Consider the following 26,264-nt stretch of genomic DNA (forward strand, 5'->3'; position numbering starts at 1 on the left):
GAAGAATTACTGAATAAAATATTGATATGTCTCATCTTTTGATGAGATTTGTTTATTTATTATAGCATCGATCCAAACCTGTGTTCTGTGCACTTGAACACTCGCTGAGGCAGGTTGCGATCGCCATGATTGTTTACTAGGCGCGTTGCATTGTGGGGGCATATGTGTAAGGAACGACAACTCTTTTTGTGCGTGCGCCATTTTCCAAAACAAACCCAAACGACAATGCACATCTCACGGAAATTTAAGACAGTCTATTGCTTAAGCAGTTCATCATCTATGATCAAACAACTAATATACTCATAGCAGGAGCAAAACACATCTCAAGACGATAATGAATGTTAATTGAAACGATGACATTGTACATCGTAGTGCCAACCCACGCGTGTATGACCGATATCGGACCCAGAGACTCGGAGTGACAAGTAGTAAACGATGAAGTATATGCAAATATTTGTACATTTACAAAGAATAACAACCCATTTATTTCGTATTTACTCTTATATTTTAAATAATGTTTTTTTTAAAATATATTTTTAATGCAAATAGAAATCTAACGTAAACAATCATATAGCGCCCATTTTGAGTACCTACCTGACGATCTACATAGTGAAAAAGAGGGGCCAAAACCCAACTCCGCCTATACGAATACTCCGGTTATTTGCATATTTTGTCATGGAAAAAGGGCTATGCAAATAAGCGGGTTGCTCTGTATAACATTTCTGGCATAAGTCTTGAACGAACTTCAGATTTAACAGAGGACTTGAAAATCCTTATCAAGGCTTGTCATAAAGTAAAATAAAAGAAACATATCTATTCTTATTTCCTAAAGAACAATTCTAGCAAAAAAGATTAAAACTTTGGACTGCAAAAACAAAATCAGCCCTGCATACCATATTATCCACAATTGTGAAAATACAATATTTCTATAGGTGCACACTTTAGATGCATCACTTTAAGGAATTTAACTTGGAGCCTCCATCCTGCTGTCTGAGAATTGACATTTGATTCTGTGATTCGGCACACCAGAGTCACCTGACCATTGTACAAATAAATGAGTGATAATGCAATGCTTCAGTCCACTTTTTGTCACCTGAATGTTGTACAAAGAACGGACAGTGTGTTGTCTTTCAGGGGTAATCCAATACCATCCAAATAATGCTGAAACCTGTAAATAAGTATTCAAACCTTCATCAATTTATACAAAATTTAAGTAAATATTAGACCCCTCAAAAAAATTACTTGGTTCTCAGGCCCTCCCTCATCTGCTTTAAAGTAAAAAAAAAAAAAAGCCCCTCATGTGATATATTGTTTCCTAGTTAAATCAAAACGAGGCCCAGAGGGCCTGTATTGCTCACCTGGTTGGATTTGACCAAACGTCAAAATATGTATTTATATGTAGCTTTATTTGTTAAATGTCTAACAACACTATATATAGTTATGGGGAAGGGAACTCAACTGCTTCGAAGATAAAACCCAGAAATGCAGTCAAATCTCCCTTGGGGAGTGGAAAGACCCCAAGGATTGTTTCTACATGATTGTGTTTAAATAACTAAGTCCCCTAGGGGTGATGAAAGACCCAAGGGCCTATTTCTACAACAGGATTGTGGTTATCTCATGGTGGCCAACGATGCTGCATATGGTTATGGGTTGGGTATCTCAACAGTTTCAACACTACAAAAAAAGTGTTTATAGCGATATGGCCAAGTTGCTCACTTTTGGCCCCGCCCTTCAGCCCACCATTTGTCCAATTTTGAATCCCTACCCCATTGGGATGCTGCCTGAGAAAAAAGTTATCAATTTTATTTCGTCTTACACATTACCCACTTTCAATCTTTACTTAATCAAACACAGAATTGAATTTAATACACTGAATATATTTTATGAATCCTACTTTTATCAAAACTCTATAGATAATATAACATCATATTATCTAATAAAACTTCAGATTCTCCAAATCATAACTGCATTTCACCCGTTACATTGTTAAGTGCAGGGACGAGATTTGTTTCTGGATAAATCCCCAATTTTACCTCGTTCTATTTTTACATATTCTTCTTTTTCAAGATCCAGAATTTACTGGTTGTAATATACATACCGTCGTTTGATTTTTGCCTGTTCCCGTAACTGTTCCGATTTACATATAGCTCTGAGAGTAGGTAGATATTCCTGGTGAACTCCATTAGTAGTGATTCCAAGGGGTAGACTAGTTCGCACATTACTGCTTGCTCTACTGGTGGGTGTGTCAACACTGTCAAGTATGAAAGTTTATTGAATTTTCTCCATGTATGTCAAGATTGTTAAACATATGAGCCAGTAATATTTCTATATTTTTACACAATCACAACAGTGATTCAAGTCTATCATTTTTTGTCAAATTTATTTCTTTTCAAAAGATCACACAAAAAGAATGAATGAACATCATTTTTGATGCACTTGGTGTACCCTTGACACAAAAGTTTTGCAAGTGTAATATTATTTTGAATGCTATCAAAAATTCAGCTTCCTTTCATTGAGAATCGGTTTAACAGTACCATAGATAACACAATAACATAATATCTATATAAGTTTATCTTTCTAATACCTACCTAGAATTTGTGTGGTCCTTGCCCTGAAGCTCCTCTACCCTGGGTGTGTCGCGTGTAATGGGCACACAGATGTGTTCTGATGACAGGAGTTCTGATTTCATTGCCTCATGCATTTTGTACAATCTCCTACAACTATAAAGCTGTATATCTGAAAGGAGACCAGAGTCAAACTTGGACCCAGACCTGTCGTGTGACACTGCTAACCTTTCCTCTAATGCCGACATAGAGTCTGTTAAAGATAAACTGTCATAAAAACTATAAAACGAATTGAGCGATTTCTTGATCAATATTGATTCTTTTGGATCTATTGTTTTGGCTGGAGTTTCACTTTGTGCCACCTCACATTCCATTGGCTGCTCGCCTAGTCCATCATTAGAGGTTTCACTATCATACAGATCAAATGTTTTTATCCTGCGATGTGATTTCTTTTTGACCAAGGTTTGTGTGGGCTGAAGTGGGAGTGCCTCCACGGTGGTCAGTGGGAGGACGGCTAGGTGGTGGCGATACAAGAGATCACACTTCAGTGACCGGTACTGATCACAAACCCGACTCGCCAACCACACCAAACTATCATCACCAACCTGGAATATCATTGATAAAAAGTTTATTTAGTTTGATATATTCTTAAACATTGATAACACAGGTAAAACCTTCTAGTCGATATAACTACAGTAAAATGTGTAAAGATTAACCTGATAGGATCAAAAACATACTTTCTATTTATATGAAAGAATTATGATAATCAATATGCAAACTTTTAAATATGCAGTTAAAGTTTTACTGTATAGTTGTAAAAAAATCATGAGTCTAATGTTTCATGGTTGTACCTGTTGGACTTAGTTTGCTGGTATTATAAAACGGGCCTTGTACACATTCTGAAGCAAACACCTCCATACATTTATATTTCTATATTCACTAGGCATTAAATTTTGAGGCCTTATTCAAGGACCTCTAAAATAGCAAAATCAAGTCCCTTGCCAATATTACCAACTACATAGAACTTTGTACATAGTACAGTCATGTCACAGATGGCAGTGTGTGGAGTGGATAGAGGCCAATGGCAATTTGAACATAAAATTCTTTTTAAAACAGTCAGCAAAAATGCCAAATTTATAACTGACTAACCAAATAGTAACCGGATAAGCACCCTTTAGTGTTGGAATTCTGTTGTAGGATGTCAAAAATATCATGCTGTACTTTGTCCTCATTGGTGCATATGCTGTTTGATGACACAAGGCAATATATACAACACGCTGAGACAGGTAAGGCTAGTGATTAATTTCATTCAGGTTGAACGTGTACTTCCATAAAACCTAATTACCACAAAACTAACAGAAATGCATTGGCAATTGTAATATATTTACTGGCTAAAACTAACAGAAATGCATTGGCAATTGTAATATATGTACTGGCTAAGTACATGTAGTTCTAATGTGCATCCTACTAGCTTATTTACAATTAAATCTGGCTCACCCATATACTTAACAGACAGAGTAACCAAGGTGGAACATAAGCACTTGTGTGATGGCCTAGTTTTCAACAGAGGAAAACTCAATCAGTCTATGAAAAGATTAACAACTGCTAAAATGAAAATAAGAAAGAAACAAAACCAGTAAGAAGTTATTAAGAGAATGTGTGTATGCCTAAAGTCTTCAATATGAGGCATGGATAAGGAGATACAGGAGAGAGGGGCTTTTGTTGTACAGGACACTGACGGTTATTATCACATACTTTAAATGCTCCAACCAAACTATGAACCGCCTGATATCCAATTACACACTCTGCCATTATAAAATGTCTTTCATTAAAGATTATACAGCAAAGGATTGGTAATCAAGGTTTCACAGTAACTAAAGTGTTTTACCTCCAACATCTGTTTCAGAAGAGATATAACACTGTCATAGCCCTGCAGCATCAGACCCTGTAATGATGTTGCATGTCCGAGATGTACCAGTGGAAGTCGTTCTTTCTCCGAGTCTATCTCTTTACTCCCTCCATTAACAAGATCCTGATTATAACGTAGAGGTACCGGAGGCATACTATTAGACTCCTCATCATCACTGATGAACCTTGTACTTCGCTTTTGACAGACAGGTTTCAGACAAACAAAGTCATCATCATCATCATCATCCATGGTACTGGACACTTGTTTCCGTGGCGAGGTCGTTTTGTTCTTAAGGTCCCCTGGATTTAGTACACCGTTTTCCACCAATTTGTCACTTTGTGACATTGGTTGTATGTTCAATGTCCTGTGTATGGTGCGTTGCATGCCCTTTACACCTCCACCTGATATCACCCAGTACTGAAGGGAGAGGACACATCGACGAATGTCACCGCAACATAGTGACACAAGATTGTACATATCAAAGAAATCAGTCCTCACATTCTCAGCAAGACACATCAGTTGTAGATAAACAGCTATATTTCGCTGAAAAAAATGATTTCATATATATATTTCAAACACATAACATTTTCTCCACAGGAAGGACATTTTGCTCTGTAAGCATGTTACTGTATAAGTTATGAAATGGACTACTTAAATTACAGTCAAACTTCATTATATCTCAATAATAATTCGAAGACCCTTTTTAACTTTTAAAATTCAGTTAATTCTACTTAAAATATGATTTATTACCTTGAATCCTTTCGATATCTTTAAGCATTTTGACTATGGGATGACAAGGTGTGACTGTATGTTACTTGCTATCAATCCTTAACATTTATAATTATAATCTATATGAAATATAGATTTATCTTTAATTCATCCGTTTCATTCCTGGTTTTGTCTGAATTAAAAACCCTGTCAATCTAATGTCTCTTTATGAAATCTGTTCTATGAAATGAAACATTTTGCTAACAGAAGACATCTTAAGCACATCTGGAAACAAACCTTTTTAATGGTGGTACCATTTCAAATTAATTTTAATACAAAATATTAAAAGAATTACACGTAAAAGTCTTGTCTGTCTTCACTTCTGCATATCATTTAGATTAAGTCAATGTGTGGTATTTATTGTATTTTTTTTTTTTGAAGATTTTACTGCTACAATGGATTTCTCAAAATACAAGAGGCCCAAAGGGCCTTAACGGTCACCTGAGATTTGAAATATTTTGGCCAACTAAATTGACCCTTTTTGGCCCCACCCATCAGTCCTAATGGGGTCAGTCTATGAAGAGTATTTGATTCTAACATATAGTAGATAAGAAGATTTTTGAAATTTCAGTCAATTTGACCCTTTTTGGCCCCACCCACCAGCCCCTGGGGGTCAACCAGGGCCAACATGTACATAACATCAAACTGTAATCCCATGCTGATAATTTGAACCAAGTTAGAATGAATTCCAATACAAATCCAACAAATAATAGTCAAAAATGTGATTTCCCTATATAAACTATAGTAAAGTTTACCCCCTCCCCAGGGTCAAACGTGAGACCCCAGGGTCATGAAATTCACAATTTTGGTAAAGCACCTGAAGAGCCTTCAATCTATGAAGAGTATATGATTCTACCATATCTGAGAGTAGGGAAGAAGATTTTTGAAATTTTAGTCAATTTGACCCTTTTTGGCCCCGCCCACCAGCCCCTGGGGGTCAACTAGGGCCAACATGTACATACCATCAAACTGTCATCCCATGCTGATAATTTGAACCAAGTTAGAATGAATTCCAATACAAATCCAACAAATAATAGTCAAAAATGTGATTTCCCTATATAAACTATAGTAAAGTTTACCCCCTCCCCAGGGGCAAACGTGAGACCCCAGGGTCATGAAATTCACAATTTTGGTAAAGCACCTTAAGACCCTTCCATCTATGAAGAGTATTTGATTCTACCATATCTGAGAGTAGAGAAGAAGATTTTTGAAATTTCAGTCAATTTGACCCTTTTTGGCCCCGCCCACCAGCCCCTGGGGGTCAACCAGGGCCAACATGTACATACCATCAAAGTGTCATCCCATGCTGATAATTTGAACCAAGTTAGAATTAATTCCAATACAAATCCAACAAATAATAGTCAAAAATGTGATTTCCCTATATAAACGATAGTAAAGTTTACCCCCTCCCCAGGGTCAAACGTGAGACCCCAGGGTCATGAAATTCACAATTTTGGTAAAGCACCTTAAGACCCTTCCATCTATGAAGAGTATTTGATTCTACCATATCTGAGAGTAGAGAAGAAGATTTTTGAAATTTTAGTCAATTTGACCCTTTTTGGCCCCGCCCACCAGCCCCTGGGGGTCAATTAGGGCCAACATGTACATACCATCAAAGTGTCATCCCATGCTGATAATTTGAACCAAGTTAGAATGAATTCCAATACAAATCCAACAAATAATAGTCAAAAATGTGATTTCCCTATATAAACTATAGTAAAGTTTACCCCCTCCCCAGGGGCAAACGTGAGACCCCAGGGTCATGCAATTTACAATTTTGGTAAAGCACCACAAGACTCTTTCATCTATAAAGAGTGTTTGACTCCACCATATCCGAGAGTAGAGAAGAAGATTTTTGAAGTTTTAGTCAATTTGACCCTTTTTGGCCCCACCCCTCAGGCCCCTGGGGGGTGGGGACCATATAATTCACAATTTTGGTTGACCTTCAGCCATAGAAACTTTCTGCCAAATTTCATGGAATTTTGTTAAGCGGTTTTGGAGAAGAAGTCGAAAATGTAAAAAGTTTACGGACGCACGACGGACGACGGACGACGACGGACAAAAGGCGATTAGAATAGGTCACTTGAGACTTCGTCTCAGGTGACCTAATAAAATGTGAGAAAGTAAGCTCAACTCCAGCTATTCAGAAAAATTTAACATTGTATAATTAATTAGCAAAGTCCAAATGACAGTAAACCAGGTTAAATTCAAAATCTGAAATGGGTGTTGGGATGCTCATGCATAAATGAAAGTTTAATCCAGGTTTGTATAAGATAAACTCAATACCAAGCTAAATGGAAAACATTAACATGGCCCAATTAATTAAGTTATTCCAATTAACAGTAATATTTGTTAAAATTCTTAATCCGAAATGTGTGTTGGGATGGTTATATATAGATACATATTCCATGTGCCATTTTGAGTTAAGAAATGCTGATACAGAGTAACACCTATTACTCGCAATATCTATTTGTCGCTACCAGACATAAACTGCATTTTTAACTCCAAATTTGTCAAATAATTCAACTTGTGGAAAGATACAAAATTATACATCCAAATGATCAAATCAAATAATCTTACATAAGGTGGCGTCTTGAAGCGGTAGTGGTCGAAGCGTCCATCAAATTTATTGACTACACCTGCATCACTTGTGGTCAGTATGATAGGTATCTTTGTAGTAGCCATGAATTGTTGTACTGCTGCCCAGAACCCATGGTCGGAGGGGAACACAACATCTATCTGTTGAAAATAAGTTACATTATCCTCTTACTGTTCACTTACAAAATACTAATACAATACTTTTATCTAATGCTAGTGAAAAAGGAACAATAGTTTGATTTTTTGAGAAGTTTCTAGATAATGCATTAAACTAGGCATGTAATTTCCAATTCTTTGGAACAGTGGTTCACAAAATAAAAATACTAAGTTGATTTATATTTTGGGTTAGACATTCGTGCCAACAGTACCAAGAGTTTATACCTAAACAACATTGATAATTATAACTTATTCCACACTTACCTCCTCAAACAGAATCAGAGACGTACTGGAGAGATTTAGACTGCCGTCTGCCTTGGGGTCAATAGGAATAGCAGTTTCAGATTTTGCCATCTTGTTTTTCTTCTTAGGTGTTTTCTCATCCAGATTTTGTGCTGTTTCCAAATCCCTCTTTCGTTTTTTTAGCTTACCAGATTCTTTTTCATTTTTACACTTTGCTTCCTTCCCCACACTGTTTGATGCGGTTTTATTGGAGGAGTTGGTTTGTTTGAAGAAACTTGAAAATGCTGAAGGTATTTTTGTAGTTGGTTGGAATGCACTTGCGGTTTCTGTAATGTTTAAATAAAATCACTTTTTCTGTACTATATGAATACTTTTTTTAAAAAGATTAATCAATCATTGAAATATTTTTCACATTCATAGTAAACAATAGTTGTATTTCACAGAATGGGTTGAAATTTAAAATTGTTTTTTAAAGTAGGTCAAAAGTCAAGTCAAGTTCAGTAGGTCTGTAATTGGTACCAATAGAAAGGGTTATGACAAGGAACTCGTACTGCTAATATATTGTGGCATAGGTTAGTTTTTTAAAAGTAGTTCAAAGGTCATGGCCAAGGTCAGCAGGTCTGCAAATGTAGCACCAAAGGAACACACTTGTGAAATACCTAAGCCGTACCATCATCAGTATTGACACAACACTGTTTATTAAAACTTTTACATAGCTGTCTACTGATGACACTTACAACAGGGGTATAGCGTCCTGGCCAGCTAAAAATGGTAGAATTGTATAGAAATATATTGAAAGAATGTAATATTGTACTACAAGAGAACATATTTGCTGTGTGCTAAAATGTTCATTACAAAAAACAAAAGAATCAAAGGTATTAAGCCTAAGGAATCTGATTATTAACTTCTTTGGAATCTGCATCTGCTCCCACTCACTTGAGGGTGGACATTTTGTGGGTGTGTCCGTTCCCCGAGACACTTGGTGTGATTGTGTTGCCTCTTGCAACTGTGCCAGAATCCGCTTGCCGTTTCGAGTCGAGGAAGCATTTACTTCAAACACCTGGTAACAAATTAAAACATATAAAATCCAGAAAGAAATATATTCAAGCCATGTACAATGTTATATTCTATCTAAAATAATTCCTTTACCTAATTATAGATAACAAGTATTTCATAAAATCTTGCTTAGTCTTCTGTGCTTTGTCTACTTTGTTTAAGTACATTGTTTACTGAAGTTACCAAAACTTGAGAATTTCTTCATTCTTGCCAATTGACCCAAATTTCTTGCTCAACCAAAAATTCTTTCAAAGCTGTATTTTTTTCGTTTTTTTTTCGTCTTAATATTAGCTGTACAACCTATTATCTAATTATAAACAATTGACCAACCAGTTTTGTTTAAAATACAAACAAGTAATTACCTGAGCAACAATATTAAGCAGTGCCTATGTTTATACCAATACTATTTATTTATAACAACAGTTTACAACATTATTAACTCAAATTTTTGGAACTACATCTTAATTAAAGAGTGGCAAAACAAAATGTTTTTTGGATACATGCCAACAAAAAGTCATTTTCACTGAAATAAAGCCATATTACCTGATTACCAATCTAGAATACGTGTGTGCCTATATTCAGCATTTTGAAACTGATGTTATAACGTGCGTTCAATTTTGGCGTTTTCAAGACAGGTGCCAAATGTACCAAAATAACCACAGCCAAAACATCTCTATTTACGGTAGCTAATTTACTTCTAACAATTAAAACACAACTTCTTAATATTGGTGTGGACGACGACAGAAAGGTTGAATTATCTGAAGCAATGAAAGTTTGATGATCAGAATCCGTTGTTCCTACCTTGAAGCCAAGCTCCTGTGCCAGACCATAGACAGTGGCAGTTTTACCAATACCACTTGGTCCACACAACATTGCAGTGTTGCAAAGGCGGTCGTCCTCCTCATCGTCACTGTCATCACTATCCAGGTCAAAGTCACTGTCGTCATTCCACCAGTCATCTCTGTTACCTGTACTCAATAAAATACACATTTACCACCATTAACCATCAAATCTGCGTGACCACAAACTGGGTAAATCATGAGCAACAGGGACATCATTTTTTTTCTGAGCACTGACATTTTTTTAGAATCAGTGTTCGAATCCACTAAATAGAATGTCAAGGAGTTCTATTTTTGCTTTTTTGAGAATAGATACAAATCTCAAAACAATATATGAAGAATGTAAAATGATCAAGCATAATGTCCCTACTGGTCCCCGCTTAAAGTAGTAACAGTGACTCTGATCTTGACCCAAAACCCCCGAAACTTATCTAAGATATTATTATCCTTTATCATTGTGTAAAGTCTGATTAAAATCCCTCAAGGAATGAAGTCACTAGAGCACTAACAAACTTTGGTGTTAAGTACATATGCATATATGTACAAGATGAACCTTTCTTGCTTCAAAGGTTTTGTAAAACAGCAAAACTTTGAAGAAAAAAAGTATAGTAGAGTGTAGAGCAATACGTGAACTGTCCTACTGCTCTTCTTCATAACACAAATCAGTATTCATATTTGAATAATTATCTATAACAGATCACCTTGAACAGAATTGGATCCAATACTACAAATATTTTGTAGTCTTAAATTGTTAAAAACAGATAATGATCCCAAAATCATCCATCTTACCAGACTCTTTGTTCTGTTTCCCTTTATTCTGTTTCAGCTCCAGTTTCTTGGCTTTTCGAGCTTCTTTGTCCAGTCTCTGTTTCCATTCTACCAGCCAGCTGTGTAACTTTCTCACCTTTGCTGTGTTACCCACGACTTCCGCAGAGTGTAACGGGAGATACTTGTCAGTCCAGTTCACTGTAGGCACTGTATCAGAAACAAAATCACCAAATTTTATCATTTTAATTTTCAATTTTTCATGAAATATGATAAATTAATTAAAGCCTGGAATTCATAAAATGGTATCTAATCTTTTCTTTCTAGTTAATTAGTGCCAGTATTAGTTTTCTTATCAGCAAAGGCAGCACAACCACATTTCTTTGTTTTCTACTCCAAAATTCTATTTAAAAAATACACTGCTGCCAGCAACAAGTCAAAAAATTAATCTATATATTCATGTATACCAAGTCACTTCTTTGCAGAAATGGAGCTAAACAAAGTATATCTGAAGTAAAAACATGCCAAAATCCAAAATTTGAATTTAGTTAGTTGTTACATGCATTGGGATGGGGAGAGATGGGACAGGACGGACATGGGTAACACTATATGCCCCCCCATTTCATTGCGGGCGTAAAAATCAATTTTCAATTCTACACAGCACTGATATCCATTCCCCCCACCCCCCAAAAGAACATCCATGGAAAATTTGCCATGCTACTGCTGAGTTTATGTTTGTATGACAAACACTGCAACACCTCCTTATCTAATCTGTAATGGACAGACGAAGGCTAACATTTTATGTTGAGGACCATTTTGTGGTGAGAAGTCACTGATATTGGATTATTGGAAAGAACTGAGTGACAGAATACTTCATTATCAGTAAAACAGGTTTAGTAATTTGCTAATCCATAAAAGGCTAAGATTGGAATCAAGATTTAACAAACAGTTTTAACTTATAAACAAAATTTTGAGACGAAAGGTAAATAGCCATATATACTTTGTGGTATTTTATTGTCACATAGCCTGGTATATATACCCCAACATTACCCATTATTGACCTATTGGCATACCTGTTTCCTGTTTATTGTCACATACCCTGGTATATATACCCCAACACTACCCACCATTGACCTATTGGCATACCTGTTTCCTGTTTATTGTCACATACCCTGGTATATATACCCCAACACTATCCACCATTGACCTATTGGCATACCTGTTTCCTGTTTATTGTCACATACCCTGGTATATATACCCCAACATTACCCACCATTGACCTATTGGCATACCTGTTTCCTGTCACATACCCTGGTATATATACCCCAACATTACCCACCATTGACCTATTGGCATACCTGTTTATTGTCACATACCCTGGTATATATACCCCAACATTACCCACCATTGTGACCTATTGGCATACCTGTTTCCTGTTTATTGTCACATACCCTGGTATATATACCCCAACACTACCCATTATTGACCTATTGGCATACCTGTTTCCTGTTTATTGTCACATACCCTGGTATATATACCCCAACATTACCCACCATTGACCTATTGGCATACCTGTTGCCTGTTTCCTGTCACATACCCTGGTATATATACCCCAACACTACCCATTATTGACCTATTGGCATACCTGTTTCCTGTTTATTGTCACATACCCTGGTATATATACCCCAACACTACCCATTATTGACCTATTGGCATACCTGTTTCCTGTTTATTGTCACATACCCTGGTATATATACCCCAACATTACCCACCATTGACCTATTGGCATACCTGTTTCCTGTTTATTGTCACATACCCTGGTATATATACCCCAACATTACCCACCATTGACCTATTGGCATACCTGTTGCCTGTTTCCTGTCACATACCCTGGTATATATACCCCAACACTACCCATTATTGACCTATTGGCATACCTGTTTCCTGTTTATTGTCACATACCCTGGTATATATACCCCAACACTACCCAATATTGACCTATTGGCATACCTGTTTCCTGTTTATTGTCACATACCCTGGTATATATACCCCAACACTACCCAATATTGACCTATTGGCATACCTGTTTATTGTCACATACCCTGGTATATATACCCCAACACTACCCATTATTGACCTATTGGCATACCTGTTTCCTGTCACATACCCTGGTATATATACCCCAACACTACCCAATATTGACCTATTGGCATACCTGTTTATTGTCACATACCCTGGTATATATACCCCAACACTACCCAATATTGACCTATTGGCATACCTGTTTATTGTCACATACCCTGGTATATATACCCCAACATTACCCATTATTGACCTATTGGCATACCTGTTTCCAGTCACATACCCTGGTATATATACCCCAACACTACCCATTATTGACCTATTGGCATACCTGTTTCCAGTTTATTGGCTGTGTCCTCAGAAGATGGAACATCTCCAGTTGTTTGGAGGGGAGGGCTTCCTCCCAACTCTACAACCTGAGGTAGTTCAAGGCTCACACGTTTCCTCAAGCTTCGCCGAGGTGCTGCCTTCTCACATTTTTTCTCCTCGGCTGTCAGTGTGTCCGTTTTCTTTTCCAACTGCTCTGCCTCCTTGGCTAAAATTATTGAAAATTTGGTATTCAATTGTTACCCTTGGTCAAAAATAAACAACAATAAATTTAAGACTGTATTTCATGAAATTGGATGAAAACTTGTTCATTACATGAAGGCAATTCTGTGTCGAAATGTAATCCTTGGTTAAAATAACAATAACTTCAACACTGTAAAAGTATTTTGTATAGATATAGATAAATATTTTAACCAAAGAAACCTCAACTTCATATTATGGAAGCACTATGTATACATTAGAGATATGTAAATATTGATGCACTGAAAAACAGATATCAAATTTTGCAAAATCACAATCATTTTACCTCTATTCAGAAGAGTGAGAAGAGTAAACATCTAATATATCATAGAAATCATTTGACTATAAACTAACTTGTAAATCAAATGGAGAAGCAATAAAGATTATTCATGTATATAAATTTCTCAAAATCTACATTTTTTAGTAAAAAAATAGTGCAAGATATTTAAGCTCATGTAATCTTGATCGTGTATGAGGTGTCCATTCTAAAATACAACTATGTTCTAGGTTTGGTTGGAATCACATCAACTCTTTTTGAGAAACTAAGCTAAACACAAAACTTTAAAAGTCCAGATTCCTAGCATTCCTAATGTTCAGAGTCAGTGGACTGTAAATTATGAATGGGGTTTGAGATAAGATTTTCACTATATGATGTAACTATATACCAAGTTTGGTAAATGTTTGAAATTGTCGTCTTGACCATGGGAAAGTAACACATAGTCTTGCTTTGCTACTTTTGTCACAGGCCAGACAAAAAACACAAAGAGGTGATCAATGAAAATGTTTTAGTCTGTGATTCCTGGATAAACACTTCTGTTACCTACCTTCCTGTTCAAAGTCGTCCTTTTTCATCTTGAGGACGGAGAAGACCTTCCTGGCTGGGTAGGTTGGACAATACGACGATATCTCAGCTAAAATCTTCTCAACATCTCCATCCTCTATTCTATTATGTTTATGGAATTCCTACAATAAAGCCAAACTTGTGAGTGAAATATTTACTAGGAACACACAGGTAGCATGCTTTTTCCTCCGACAAAAAATGGTATTATAAAGAACTGGTTACTTAGTACTTTTAAAAGTTCAGGAAAGAAAGAAATTAAAATTTTTAAGTATCTTGAGTGTATAGCATTAAAAATCTTTTTGCCTTACCTGCATTATCAATTTTCTTGAAAATAGCTGTCTTTATCTATACCAGAGATGAGCATTGTGCAGAGTGTAACACTTTGTATTAAAGCAACTAAAAATTCCAGTATAAGGTTCCATTGAAAACGCTTTACTTAAATTACAGCTCAGAAACTTACAACAGTTAATATATATATAATACTGCATAGCTATTGACAAAGTATTGCTGATTGTACTACACTGACAAAAAAGTGTTGTTTATCGTGGATATCTTGGTATATTAGAATTTTTCTTAATTGGTCTTAATTAATGTTATCAGATTCTGACAGCTTTATATGGACAAGATTTGCATATTAACTATCTAATATGACTAACCCTGATACGACTACAGTCGCAGATGATTGGATCTGTGCTAACAAGTTCTTGTTTCCATTCCAGTGACTTATCAGAAAAACCTGCGATATCCGCACCCAGTTTCGGAAGAGTAATATCCAGAAGGTCCCAAACTTTGACACCATGCTGATTAGTCATTTCTGATTCCTTCTGCTGGGTGTGGTTGATGGTGGGAAGGGGTGGGTAGTCCTCAACAATCACAACATCGTTAGTTACTGCTTGACGTCGTAGTTCATCTGGTACCCCACTCATCAGAAATGCACGCTTTAATTTTTCAGCCTCTGGATCTAACACTATTGCCAGTTTCTTCTCTTCCTTGGCAGCTTTTCCGCTCAAAAAGATGGAGGCTAGTTTTCCTATTGATTAATCAAAATATACAAAATATATATAAATAATTGATTAATCAAAGTTAACTGAGTATGTATTCAAAATTTTGTGTCTTAATATATCATTCTTCACACCAAAATAAATATTTGGAAATAAAGAACTACTGTATACCTGGTAATTTTCGCCCTTGAGTATTATTTGTATTTCTAAAATATGCCAAAAGATAGGTACAGACTGTGAGACATGATAACTTATGTCTTGAAAAAATTTCTAATCACTTAAATGACATGTGATTTAGTTGGGTTTTTTTGTCATAATTGTATTTTGACATTTACTATACATTGAAAATTGTTGAAAAAATTGTCAAATTAAAAGCTAACTACCTTCACAAGTATATTGATAAAACATTATGTGTGCACAGAGGCTCACATACAGTTGATAGATTCGACTTTCGCCTCAATGTGTTTGTATAGTTAACTCTAATACCCATGTCTAAATCCTAATTTTGCTAAAGCACAAGATGAAAGAATCCTGGTAGGTACTACTTAGGCAACATTCTCATTAACAATGTTTTTTCAACATATCAATTTCATATGAAGTTAGCTTTTAATGCTGATTGAATTCAATACTTAGAAATACATCAGGAGAAACAGATTTTGTTTTACACAATGAATCTATAAGTATTGCTCTCAACTCTTCGCAAGACAGAAAATTAACAGGTCATTAAAATTTTTTTTTTCAAATATCAAAATATCCACAGACCTGACTTTTTTGAAGGTGTCTTTCTGCCCTTGCTGGGTGTCCCTTTGTTGGGTGTAGATTTAGCTGGTGTAGATTTGCTTCCTTTTGATTTTGTCTTACTCTTGCCCTTAGGAGTTTTGTCATAACAACCATCTACTTCATCGCCGCTACCTTCACTGTCTACAATAACCACAGATTCTTTTGAGAATTTGTCAGAAAGTCTAGAGCTTCGTCTTCTACTAGCAGGTTTGACATCATCTGAAGACTCTGCATCCTTTTCTGCACATTGCTTGGGCCGCTTACTTGCTTTCTTGAATTTATTGCTCTTTGAATTTTTCTGTTTTGCCTTTTGTAGCAGTTCCTTAGCTTTAGACAGCTTGGTATTTTTCTTTGAAAAGAAAACATGTCCAAATCTATATTTTGATACAGAATTCACTAAAAATATACTATCAGATAAATTTCTTTTAGATTTTTTTTTCATTTCTTTGACAGCCATCATGTAGAAACAGTAACAAGAAAATTACTAAACTAGCTTCTACTGTTAGCAGCTTCCTCTGTGCATCAGAATTAAGACAAATCTTCCAATCCCTACATTTCTTATACACAGTACATCTAGTTTGGTGGCACATCATTGAATTTTCGAAACTTGTACAAGATTTAATTATTTAGAAAATACACAAAAGTAACAAATTCAATAATGTGAACTAGAAATTTGTTTGTGAAACAATTTGAATTGAAGGAAATGGAGTTAAACAATTTTGTAAAGTCTAAAACATGTTAAAAATTGCATCCTATCACTATTAATGAGTGCCTGCCCTAACAAATTGGAAAACCGATAACAACAAGTACAATCAGTGATTGCAAAGATCACCAGCAGCAGCAATCACACTATGCACTCATTTTTTATGTATGTACTTTGCAGTTATGTCAGATGTAGTCCTCAATGAATGCATCAATCAATTTGTAACAGTGTGAGGCATATGGTTTTGGACTTAAAACCAAAGACTTTAAAAGTGGGTTTTGGTAACAAAAAAGTTAAGTCCACAAAATGGCAAAATGCGAAAAAAAATTGCCATTTTTTTTCTGCACAATTTTGCCATAACATCAATCCTAGATCTCTAATGGATGCATAAACCAAATAAGAAGGGTGTGTGTGTATACTTTGGACTTACAAGTTTTCCAAAAACTTCCTCCAAAAACTTTTTAAGTGGGTTTTGGTGACAAAAAAAAAATCCACAAAATGGTAAAATGCGAAAAAATCAAAAAAATTTTCTGCATGATTTTTCCATAGCATCACTCCTAGACCTCCAATAAATGTAGACACCAAATTAGAAGAGTGTGAGGTGTGTATTTTTGCACTTACAAGCTATCCAAAAACTTACCCCAAAAACTTCAAAAGTCTTGGGGTGGGATGCCAACACCAACATCGGGGTACAGCATTAGCTCAGTTACCAAGAAAAATTCATAATGGCTGAAAGTCAGCCATCTTGTTTTCTGATCCGAGTCTCGAAATTGGTCCAATTCAATAAATATTCTCAAGAAAAAGTGATTACAAGGATTGTTCTGGATGGATGGCAGAACATTGACCCAGGGCAGTTTAATCAGTCCATCATTTGATGATGATGGGCTAAAATACAAACTCTGATGGATTTTTCCTCCGTTTTACAGCCAAACTTGTTTCCATTGAATGAGATGTTTGCTGATTTTCCCTACATTGAACAGACAACCTTTCCAAGTTTTCTTTTGAAGTTTACCATGTTTTCCTGACAAACCATACAGACACATGCTGTTATTCAACTATTTACGTAAATTAGCTTGTGAACACCTAATTGTGTCTTTCTTAGTTTTACCTTGGACTGTTTAGAACTACGAGGAGTGAAGTTATCGCCATCCTCTACTCCACTACTGCTGCTCTTGCTGTACCTGTATATAAACAAATTATCAGATTTAGAAATTCTGCTAAGTAACAAATGCTTGAAGAATTACATTGCATATTATTGTTTTTACTGCTTATCATTTGTCCAGACTTTTTTCACCTTGAAAACCTGAACCTTTGCTCCATTAACTTGAGAAATAATACATACAATAATCTATTTTCTTATATTACCTACATACCCACCTTATGTAAGTACAAGCAATGCATCATATCTAATCTCACCTGTTAAACTTCAATCTGATGGGCGTTTTTTTCCCAGTGTCTGCACCAATTATTGCAACTCGGTAACGGGACCGAAGTGAAGACCTGCGATCACACACAACACCCTCCATTTTCTCCATCACTGCTGTTTTCTTCACCTTTTCTTTTGCAGACTTCCTGCTGGCAGTTCTGGCTTTGTCTGGCATACCTTTATTTCTCTTGTTCTCCTTGTCATCATCAAGATCAATGGTCTTTTTTGATTTCCTAGAAGCTTTAGACTTCTTGTTGGGTGTACTTTCAAACACAGGAGCATGGTCCATGATCTGACAGTCCTTTTTCCTTACTCTTGTCGAGTGTGTTGGTTTCTAGGAAGGACAAATAAACAGTTACATTATTATATTGTTCTGTTCATGTAATCTGTAGCCTATATCCTTGAATACTTTTTTTTCAGTATACATTCAAAACAGTTTATTTGAAGGTATTTAAGCACACCAATATCACTTTTATATAAGAAATTTGGTATTCTGCCTTTTCACAATTCTCAAGATATACCTTTACTTTCTTCAATATGGATATAGATCCTAATTAAGTAGAATATGTATCTTGTACAGACAGAAAAATATGGACATAGAGTAGGTAGTTAGAAAAGCTAGTATACTACTTACCACTGGTTTTTGTACTTGGAGTCCACCCTTAGAGAAACTGAGAGTAACTTGAGTGGTTTTAGCTGGTACCTCGGGCACAGTGGCACTCTGAAGAAAACATTTCTTCCTCTCCAAGATGCTAGCATCCTCAACTTCTTCCACAACACACACACTGCTGTCCTCCGACATACAGCTGTCCTCACAGGATGACAAACTCTCTGCTAAACCCTCAATTTTATTTTCTAATTTCACAAATTCTACATTATCGGAGGAATCCTTTTTCACTCCAAATAAAGATTTCTTGCTTGAAGGTGTACAATCTATCGTTATGGTCTCTGAACTAATGAGTTCAATCTCTTCCTCTTCTTTCTTGGGATAATGTGGTGATGCTTTGATTTGTACATGGTCAGAAAGTGTGTTATTATTTGGGGACGGTTCAGAATGTACATCCACCTTGACAGTCACTTTACCAAGAACTTTTGGGTCAGTGACAGCAATTGGTGCAGCCAACCTGTCAACCTTATTAAAGAAATTAGAAATGGTTGGATAGTTTTTGATATACAGATCTTCTTTACTTTCAGTCTCTTCATCTACATTTTCGTCTTCAATTTTATCATTAGTTAAATTCTCTAGGACAGTAGGTTCTGTGTCTTCACGACTGTCAGTTTTAGAAACATCTTTATCTAAACTTTTGATGAAATCTTCATAACACATTTCAGAAACTGATTCTTTTTCGTTATTCTCCTTCGTCTCATTTTCTTCAGCCTTTTTGGATTCCTTTGAAATTGTAGTAGCTGCAATTTGTTTATTTTTGTTCTTTTGTTCTGACAATTTCTTTTTAGCTTCAGCTGATTTCTGTGCACTTTTCACTTTTAGTTTGTCAGAATTTAAGTTTTCTTGTTGATCACCAACATCTCCATCTTCACAGACAGATTTAGATGGTTTTCCCTTTTCTTTACTTTTTCTTTCCTTTGTTTTATGTTTACTTTCAAAATCTGAACTTAATTCAGCATTACTGGTACTCTGATCAATATTTCCATTCACCAAACTAGAGTTCTTCATGCTAGGTTTTTCTTTTTTATCTTTATCCTTTCCTTCTGCTTTTTCATCACTCTTTTTTCTCTTCTTTCCTTTTCCTTTTTGGTCTTCCTCAAAATCATCTCCATCATTTTTTTCAATATCTCTGTCTTTTTGCTTGCGTTTCTTACCAGGCCCCTTCTCACCCTTCTTATCAACAAGATTGCCATTTTGTTTTTCAATTCCATTTAAACTTTCATGCTGTAACAAAAAGAAAAGAAAACTTATTATAGTGTCTATCAGAAATATTATTTTGACCGATAGATTAAAAACTGGGATGTACAGTGAATTTCAGAGCTAACGATAATATCTTTTATTTGGTAAGTGTTCTTCATTCAAATAAATGATATTGTATATATAATCTGATAACAATCAGATGTTTTGTGCAAATCATCTTTTTTAGACAGCTCTTGCTGCAAACTAAATGGAATTTCATGTTCAATTTAAAATATTTCATACCTAAATTGAAAACAAGAGGCCCAGAGGGCCTGTATCGCTCACCTGGATTTCATGAGATATGAAACAAGAATGATGATTAAGTATATTTGTCACTGGTATTGCTATGTCAATATATCATAGGCATTTTATATGGGTACGTGAGGATTTTATGTCAAAAAATGCATTAATCCATGAAATAAAATTAACATTTGGCACAACCCCATAGGGATGCTACCATACAAATGTGAGTGATATCCATTGCTTAGTTTCAGAAAAGAAGTTGTTTAAACCAATTGACCCCTTTTGAACCCGCCCTCTGCACCCCGGGGGGAGTGGGGGTCAGTTCCTTCCTTTATAAAATTTTGAATCCCTACCCAAAAGGATGCTACCAGGCAAATATGAACGATATCCCTTGCTTAGTTCCAGAGAAGAAGTTGTTCATATCAATTCAGCCAAATTGACCCCTCTTGGCCCCGCCCCTCAGGCCCCCGGGGGGTCAGCCTCATCATTTGTACAATTTTGAAGGCCCACTCAATAGTGATGCTACCAGGCAAATATGAGCAATATCCATTGCTTGGTTTCAGAGAAGATGTCGCTAATATCAATATAGCCAAATTGACCCCTCTTGGCCCCGCCCCTCAGGCCCCTGGGGGGTCAGCTCCATCATTTGTACAATTTTAAATCCCCACCCAATAGTGATGCTACCAGGCAAATATGAGCGATATCCATCGCTTAGTTTCAGAGCAGAAGTCGTTTATATCAATTCTGTAAAACTGACCCCTTTTGGCCCCCCCCTCAGACCCCAGGGGGTCAGCCCCGTCATTTGTATAATTTCAAATTTCTACCCCAAGGTGATGCTACCAGTAAAATATGAGAAATATCCATTGTTTGGTTCCAGAGAAGAAGTAAATTATATGAATATAGCCCGATTGACCACATTTGGCCCTGCCCCTCAGGCCCCTGGGGGGTCAGTCCCATCATTTGTACAATTTTGAATCCCAACCCCATAGTGATGCTACCAGGCAAATATGAGTGACAGGCATTGCTCGGTTTCAGAGAAGAAGTCGTTTATATCAATATAGCCAAATTGACCACATTCGGCCCCACCCCTCAGGCTCCTGGGGGGTCAGCCCCATCATTTGTACAATTTTGAATCCCCACCCCATAATGATGCTACCAGGCAAATATGAGCGATAGCCATTGCTTGGTTTCAGAGAAGAAGTCGTTTGTATCAATATAGCCAGATAGACCACATTTGGCCCCGCCCCTCAGGCCCCTGGGGGGTCAGCCCCATCATTTGTACAATTTTGAATCCCCACCCCATAGTGATGCTACCAGGCAAATATGAGTGATAGCCATTGCTTGGTTTCAGAGAAGAAGTCGTTTATATCAATAGCGCAAAAATGACCCCTTTTGGCCCCGACCCAGAGGCCCCCAGGGGGTCAGCCCCATCATTTGTACAATTTTGAGTCCCCTACCCATAGGGATGCTTCTGACCAAATTTGGTCAAATTCTGATGTGCAGTTATGAAGAAGAAGTCAATTGTTGACGGATGGACGGACGACGGACGACGGACGGACGGCCGGACGGACGACGGACGCAACGGTATGGCATAAGCTCACCTTGGTCCTTCAGACCAGGTGAGCTAAAAATTAATAGATTGCTCTTGTTAAATGTGTATGTTGTATGTACTCATCATAATTCAGAAGATTTTTTTTTCAAAAATATGTTAAAGAGAAATTGTTTCTATTTGGTTTTTTTAAACCTCAAACTTCGCCATACTAGTACAGAGGAGCCCACTTATTTGCATATCGGTTATTTGAATATCCCGCTTATTTGCATAAAATTCTCAGGTCCCGATTTTTTTCTTCTTTATCTTAGTATTTTAATCCCGTGTATTTGCATCGACTAAAACACAGACTCCCGCTTATATGCATATAAAAATTCCAAAAAATCGAAAAATTTTAATTGATTTTAGGGAATTTTTGTGATTTTCCCGTTATAAAAGTTTTATGAAAAGTGTTTTTAACTTACATATTGATTCGACACGATGTACAACGTTATCTAATCATTGGTTCCCACTTCGTCAAAACAGGTTATGTTCGATGCATCAGTATCGACATTTAGTTATTATCCAGACCATATCAGTAGCATTGTGAAGAAGAATTACTGAATAAAATATTGATATGTCTCATCTTTTGATGAGATTTGTTTATTTATTATAGCATCGATCCAAACCTGTGTTCTGTGCACTTGAACACTCGCTGAGGCAACGTTGCGATCGCCATGATTGTTTACTAGGCGCGTTGCATTGTTGGGGCATATGTGTAAGGAACGACAACTCTTTGCGTGTGTGCGCCATTTTCCAAAACAAACCCAAACGACAATGCACATCTCACGGTCATTTAAGACAGTCTATTGCTTAAGCAGTTCATCATCTATGACCAAACAACTAATATACTCATAGCAGGAACAAAACACATCTCAAGACGATAATGAATGTTTATTGAAACGATCACATTGTACATCGTAGTGCCAACCCACGCGTGTATGACCAATTTCGGACCCACAGACTCGGAGTGACAAGTAGTAAACGATGAAGTACAAATGTATATGCAAATATTTGTACATTTACAAAGAATAACAACCCATTTATTTCGTATTTACTCTTATATTTTAAATAATGTTTTTTTTTAAATATGTTTTTAATGCAAATAACGTAAACAATCATATAGCGCCCGTTTTGAGTACCTACCTGACGATCTACATAGTGTATAAGAGGGGCCAAAACCCAACTCCGCCTATACGAATACTCCGGTTATTTGCATATTTTGTCATGGAAAAAGGGCTATGCAAATAAGCGGGTTGCTCTGTATTGCTATTGCAAGTTTTCTTTAAATTATGCTCTGTACAAAATTTTCAATACTCAAAATAAATGGATCAGCACCATTTCTCAAACAGTTTATTTATTAAGGAAAAAATCGAAATTTCTTTAAACAATCATCACCAAAATATGTGAAATATGTTTTATATTTAAATATAAACACATTGAATATACCCAGAGACTACCATTACTGTTTAACAAAACATACCTGTAAATTACTGTGATTCTGAATAAATCAAAAGTAAAATGTATATGACATAAGAGACCTGTTTTTGTTCTGCTTCCTTCTGCTGTGCAGTTCCAAAGTAGGATAGAAGACTGGTGGGCTTTTTGGCAGGTTTGATTTTGTCTGGAGATTTGAAGAAATCCAGAATAGACCTTTGTGGAGACTGCAATTCATTGGAAATCTACACAAAATGAATGAGTTTTTGAATTAATGTGTGGAATAAACATTTGCATAGGCAATAATTGACCAGTATCAATAGATTAGATAAATTCCTATGCTTGGAAAGAAGCAAAGTCTAAATCCCATGGAACAGGTTTATTAATCTTGGCCATTTAAATAAATAAGTAACAACTGAAATAATTTATCAATGAATCACCGGACCCAAGTTATAATACACTCAATAGAAATTAAACCAGACGAATCAAGAGGCCTGATTGGCCTGTACAACTATAGCTCACCTAATATTAATGCAACTTTGAAATTGACCTATGTCATTTATGTGGGCCTTTATCCCAGCATGTTACAGGCCCAATATCAGGCCCTTGGACCATTGTTTATTGAGAAGTGCTTCAAATATTTAATCACATTTGACCGCGTGATCTTGGAAAGTCATTCCTTTGAACAAAGTTGCACTGGTAGTACTGTATCTCTCACCTGGATATTTTAGAAATTATGGCAAAATACTCTAATTTAAGTTATATTTCAACTATTTTCCTACATTTCAACTGCTCCGAACAATTATTCAAACTATAGTTTGAATGAATCCTGTCATTCTTGAAAAAGAGAAAGTATTTCAAAGTCATTCAACATTGTCAAATAATTCTCCAGTCCAAATTTCATCAAAATCCATTTAGTTGTTCAGGACCAGTAGCGATTTATGAAGATTTACCATAATTTCCCCAATGGAAACCGCCCCATCGGCCTCAGGGGAGCCACAACCTCCATCCAAACAATGTTAGATTTCTTTGGCCCAATCATGCCACACCCTCCATTTATACAATGTCAGATCTAAAATCTCAAAATATTGCTTCAGTGTCCGTCTACGAGTTCAGAGAGGTCAGGGTTCAAGTCCTGTTCTGATCATTGCATTTTTCCTGTCCTGCTACATTTGGTCCCAACTAAATACCTGCAGAGGTGGTACTGGGCTAACAGTGGTGGCCAGGTTGCTCAAATGGTTAGAGCGCTAGCGTTTGTTTAGAGTTCAGAGGACCCAATTCGAGTCCCAGTCTGGACATTGCATTGTATTTTTGACACACACACCCTCCTCTCCAGGCTGTAAAGATATGAAATGTCCTATCTGAAGATCACCTGAAATAATACACTTACTTCAGTTACCTGCTGCTCATTTTCCCTCTCTGTCGCGCCTTCATCCATTGTGATACCCAACATGAATTTATAAATGGGTGTCGAGACAGGACGACTGTCTAGGAAGTGTTCAAATCCTTCTTAATCAAATATATCTGTAACAAAATTGATGACATATTCATGTAATAATTCGATACAAATGTTATCAAAACTCAAGCGTTGTAAAAATTTATGACATATTCATGTAATATTCGATACCAATGTTATCAAAACTCAAGCGTTGTAATATATTAATTATCCGTTCAGAGTTTTCAAAGATTCCCATATTCAATTGAGTTATCACATGACATGGTGATTTACAACTAAATGGTTATGAATATGATCATTTCACTTTTGACAGTGAGACTAAAAGGATTCTGTACTGACAACTATGTTAACGAGATTTAAACAAAGTGGGAATCGGTGTTGCTTCAAAAATTTAACCACGTTGAGACAATTGAGTCTTCCGACTTCGGCCCTGCTGGCTTGGACTGAAGGCGAGATGACGTTATAAATATTGACACGTACGCTCCATTGTAATATATTTGAGCTTTACCTGATGGATATAAATAAACAATTTAACAAATCATCTACATTTCTGTTATTCAAATAGCTGTAAAACAGCTCGATTTGATTATTATAATATTTACCAGTCTCGAATGTTTGTGTACCTTTCAGAATCGTCCATGTTGGCGCGAAAGTGTGTGTCAATCTAAGTGACAAGAAAGCTTAAGTAAATATGTCGGCGGTCACCTTCATTTTGAGCTTTTCATTGACGCCGACAAACATATTATAAAAGATGCTTGGTTGTAGGGTCTGTGACCTGCTGCCAGAAGCAATATATAACATATTATCATAAACTAGAATTGCTAAAGGCCTCTAAGTCAGTAGAGTGGTTACAATAGGACCTGTTAAACAGGTAGACTGTCAGTTCTAGAATACTGACAATCTATGAAAGAAAACCCTAGGCTACTCAAACAATTTACAAGGAGCCAAAGATCTACCTATTCATAGTTCTCTAGGGGGAGCGTGCACCATTATTCTCAGTAAAATACATATACATACATATGATATATGTGTGTGTGTGTGTGTGTGTGTGTGTGTGTGTGTGTAAAAAACAAATGAATTAAGAAATCTTTCATCTTACTAGGAATGGGAACAATTTTAAAATGTTATTGTATTTTTAAGGTGTCGAGAAAATGATTCATTTTTACAACTTCTGTAGTCTAACTATTAAATCATTTCTGGGTTCGAAATACAAGTCTCTGGTATATATAGTAATTCGGACCATTATATATTAGTTTTTGCATTGTCGGCTAGCTTCTGCCAACTAAGTCAGTAGACTATATCTTCATTGCCTGACTTCATCATTCTGAATTACTCC

General features: G+C 36.2%; 1 protein-coding gene across 3 annotated transcripts; it reads right to left on the reverse strand.

Moving 5' to 3' along the window:
• Positions 1-715: 715 nt before the first annotated feature.
• On the reverse strand, positions 716-25,796 carry LOC117330377 (ATPase family AAA domain-containing protein 5-like). Of its 3 annotated transcripts, none has more exons than XM_033888630.1 (19): positions 25,531-25,796; positions 24,863-24,996; positions 23,577-23,717; positions 18,933-20,189; positions 18,289-18,632; positions 17,981-18,053; positions 16,152-16,518; positions 15,045-15,418; positions 14,372-14,510; positions 13,312-13,515; positions 10,923-11,108; positions 10,096-10,262; positions 9,175-9,298; positions 8,260-8,564; positions 7,822-7,980; positions 4,453-5,016; positions 2,589-3,169; positions 2,099-2,251; positions 716-1,168 (listed from the first exon to the last, which is right to left on the reverse strand). In XM_033888630.1, exons 2-19 carry the CDS (start codon positions 24,923-24,925, stop codon positions 1,090-1,092), a joined length of 5,280 nt encoding a protein of 1,759 aa, XP_033744521.1. In that variant the 5' UTR covers positions 24,926-24,996; positions 25,531-25,796; the 3' UTR covers positions 716-1,089. The 3 variants fall into 3 exon arrangements, with proteins under 3 accessions (XP_033744521.1, XP_033744529.1, XP_033744513.1); XM_033888638.1 differs by having other exon boundaries at positions 24,872-24,996; positions 25,531-25,766; XM_033888622.1 differs by having other exon boundaries at positions 25,552-25,764.
• Positions 25,797-26,264: the final 468 nt, after the last annotated feature.

Source organism: Pecten maximus, chromosome 1 (assembly GCF_902652985.1).
Source record: "Pecten maximus chromosome 1, xPecMax1.1, whole genome shotgun sequence".
Classification (NCBI taxonomy): domain Eukaryota; kingdom Metazoa; phylum Mollusca; class Bivalvia; order Pectinida; family Pectinidae; genus Pecten; species Pecten maximus.

Coding starts and splice junctions, on each gene's coding strand:
- LOC117330377 (XM_033888630.1), bottom strand. CDS start 24,925: ATGTTGGGTATCACAATGGATGAAGGCGCGACAGAGAGGGAAAATGAG. Junction 15,419..16,151: donor GACACCTTCAAAAAAGTCAG/GTCTGTGGATAT, acceptor ATTAATCAATAG/GAAAACTAGCCTCCATCTTT. Junction 3,170..4,452: donor TTCTGAAACAGATGTTGGAG/GTAAAACACTTT, acceptor ATGATATTCCAG/GTTGGTGATGATAGTTTGGT.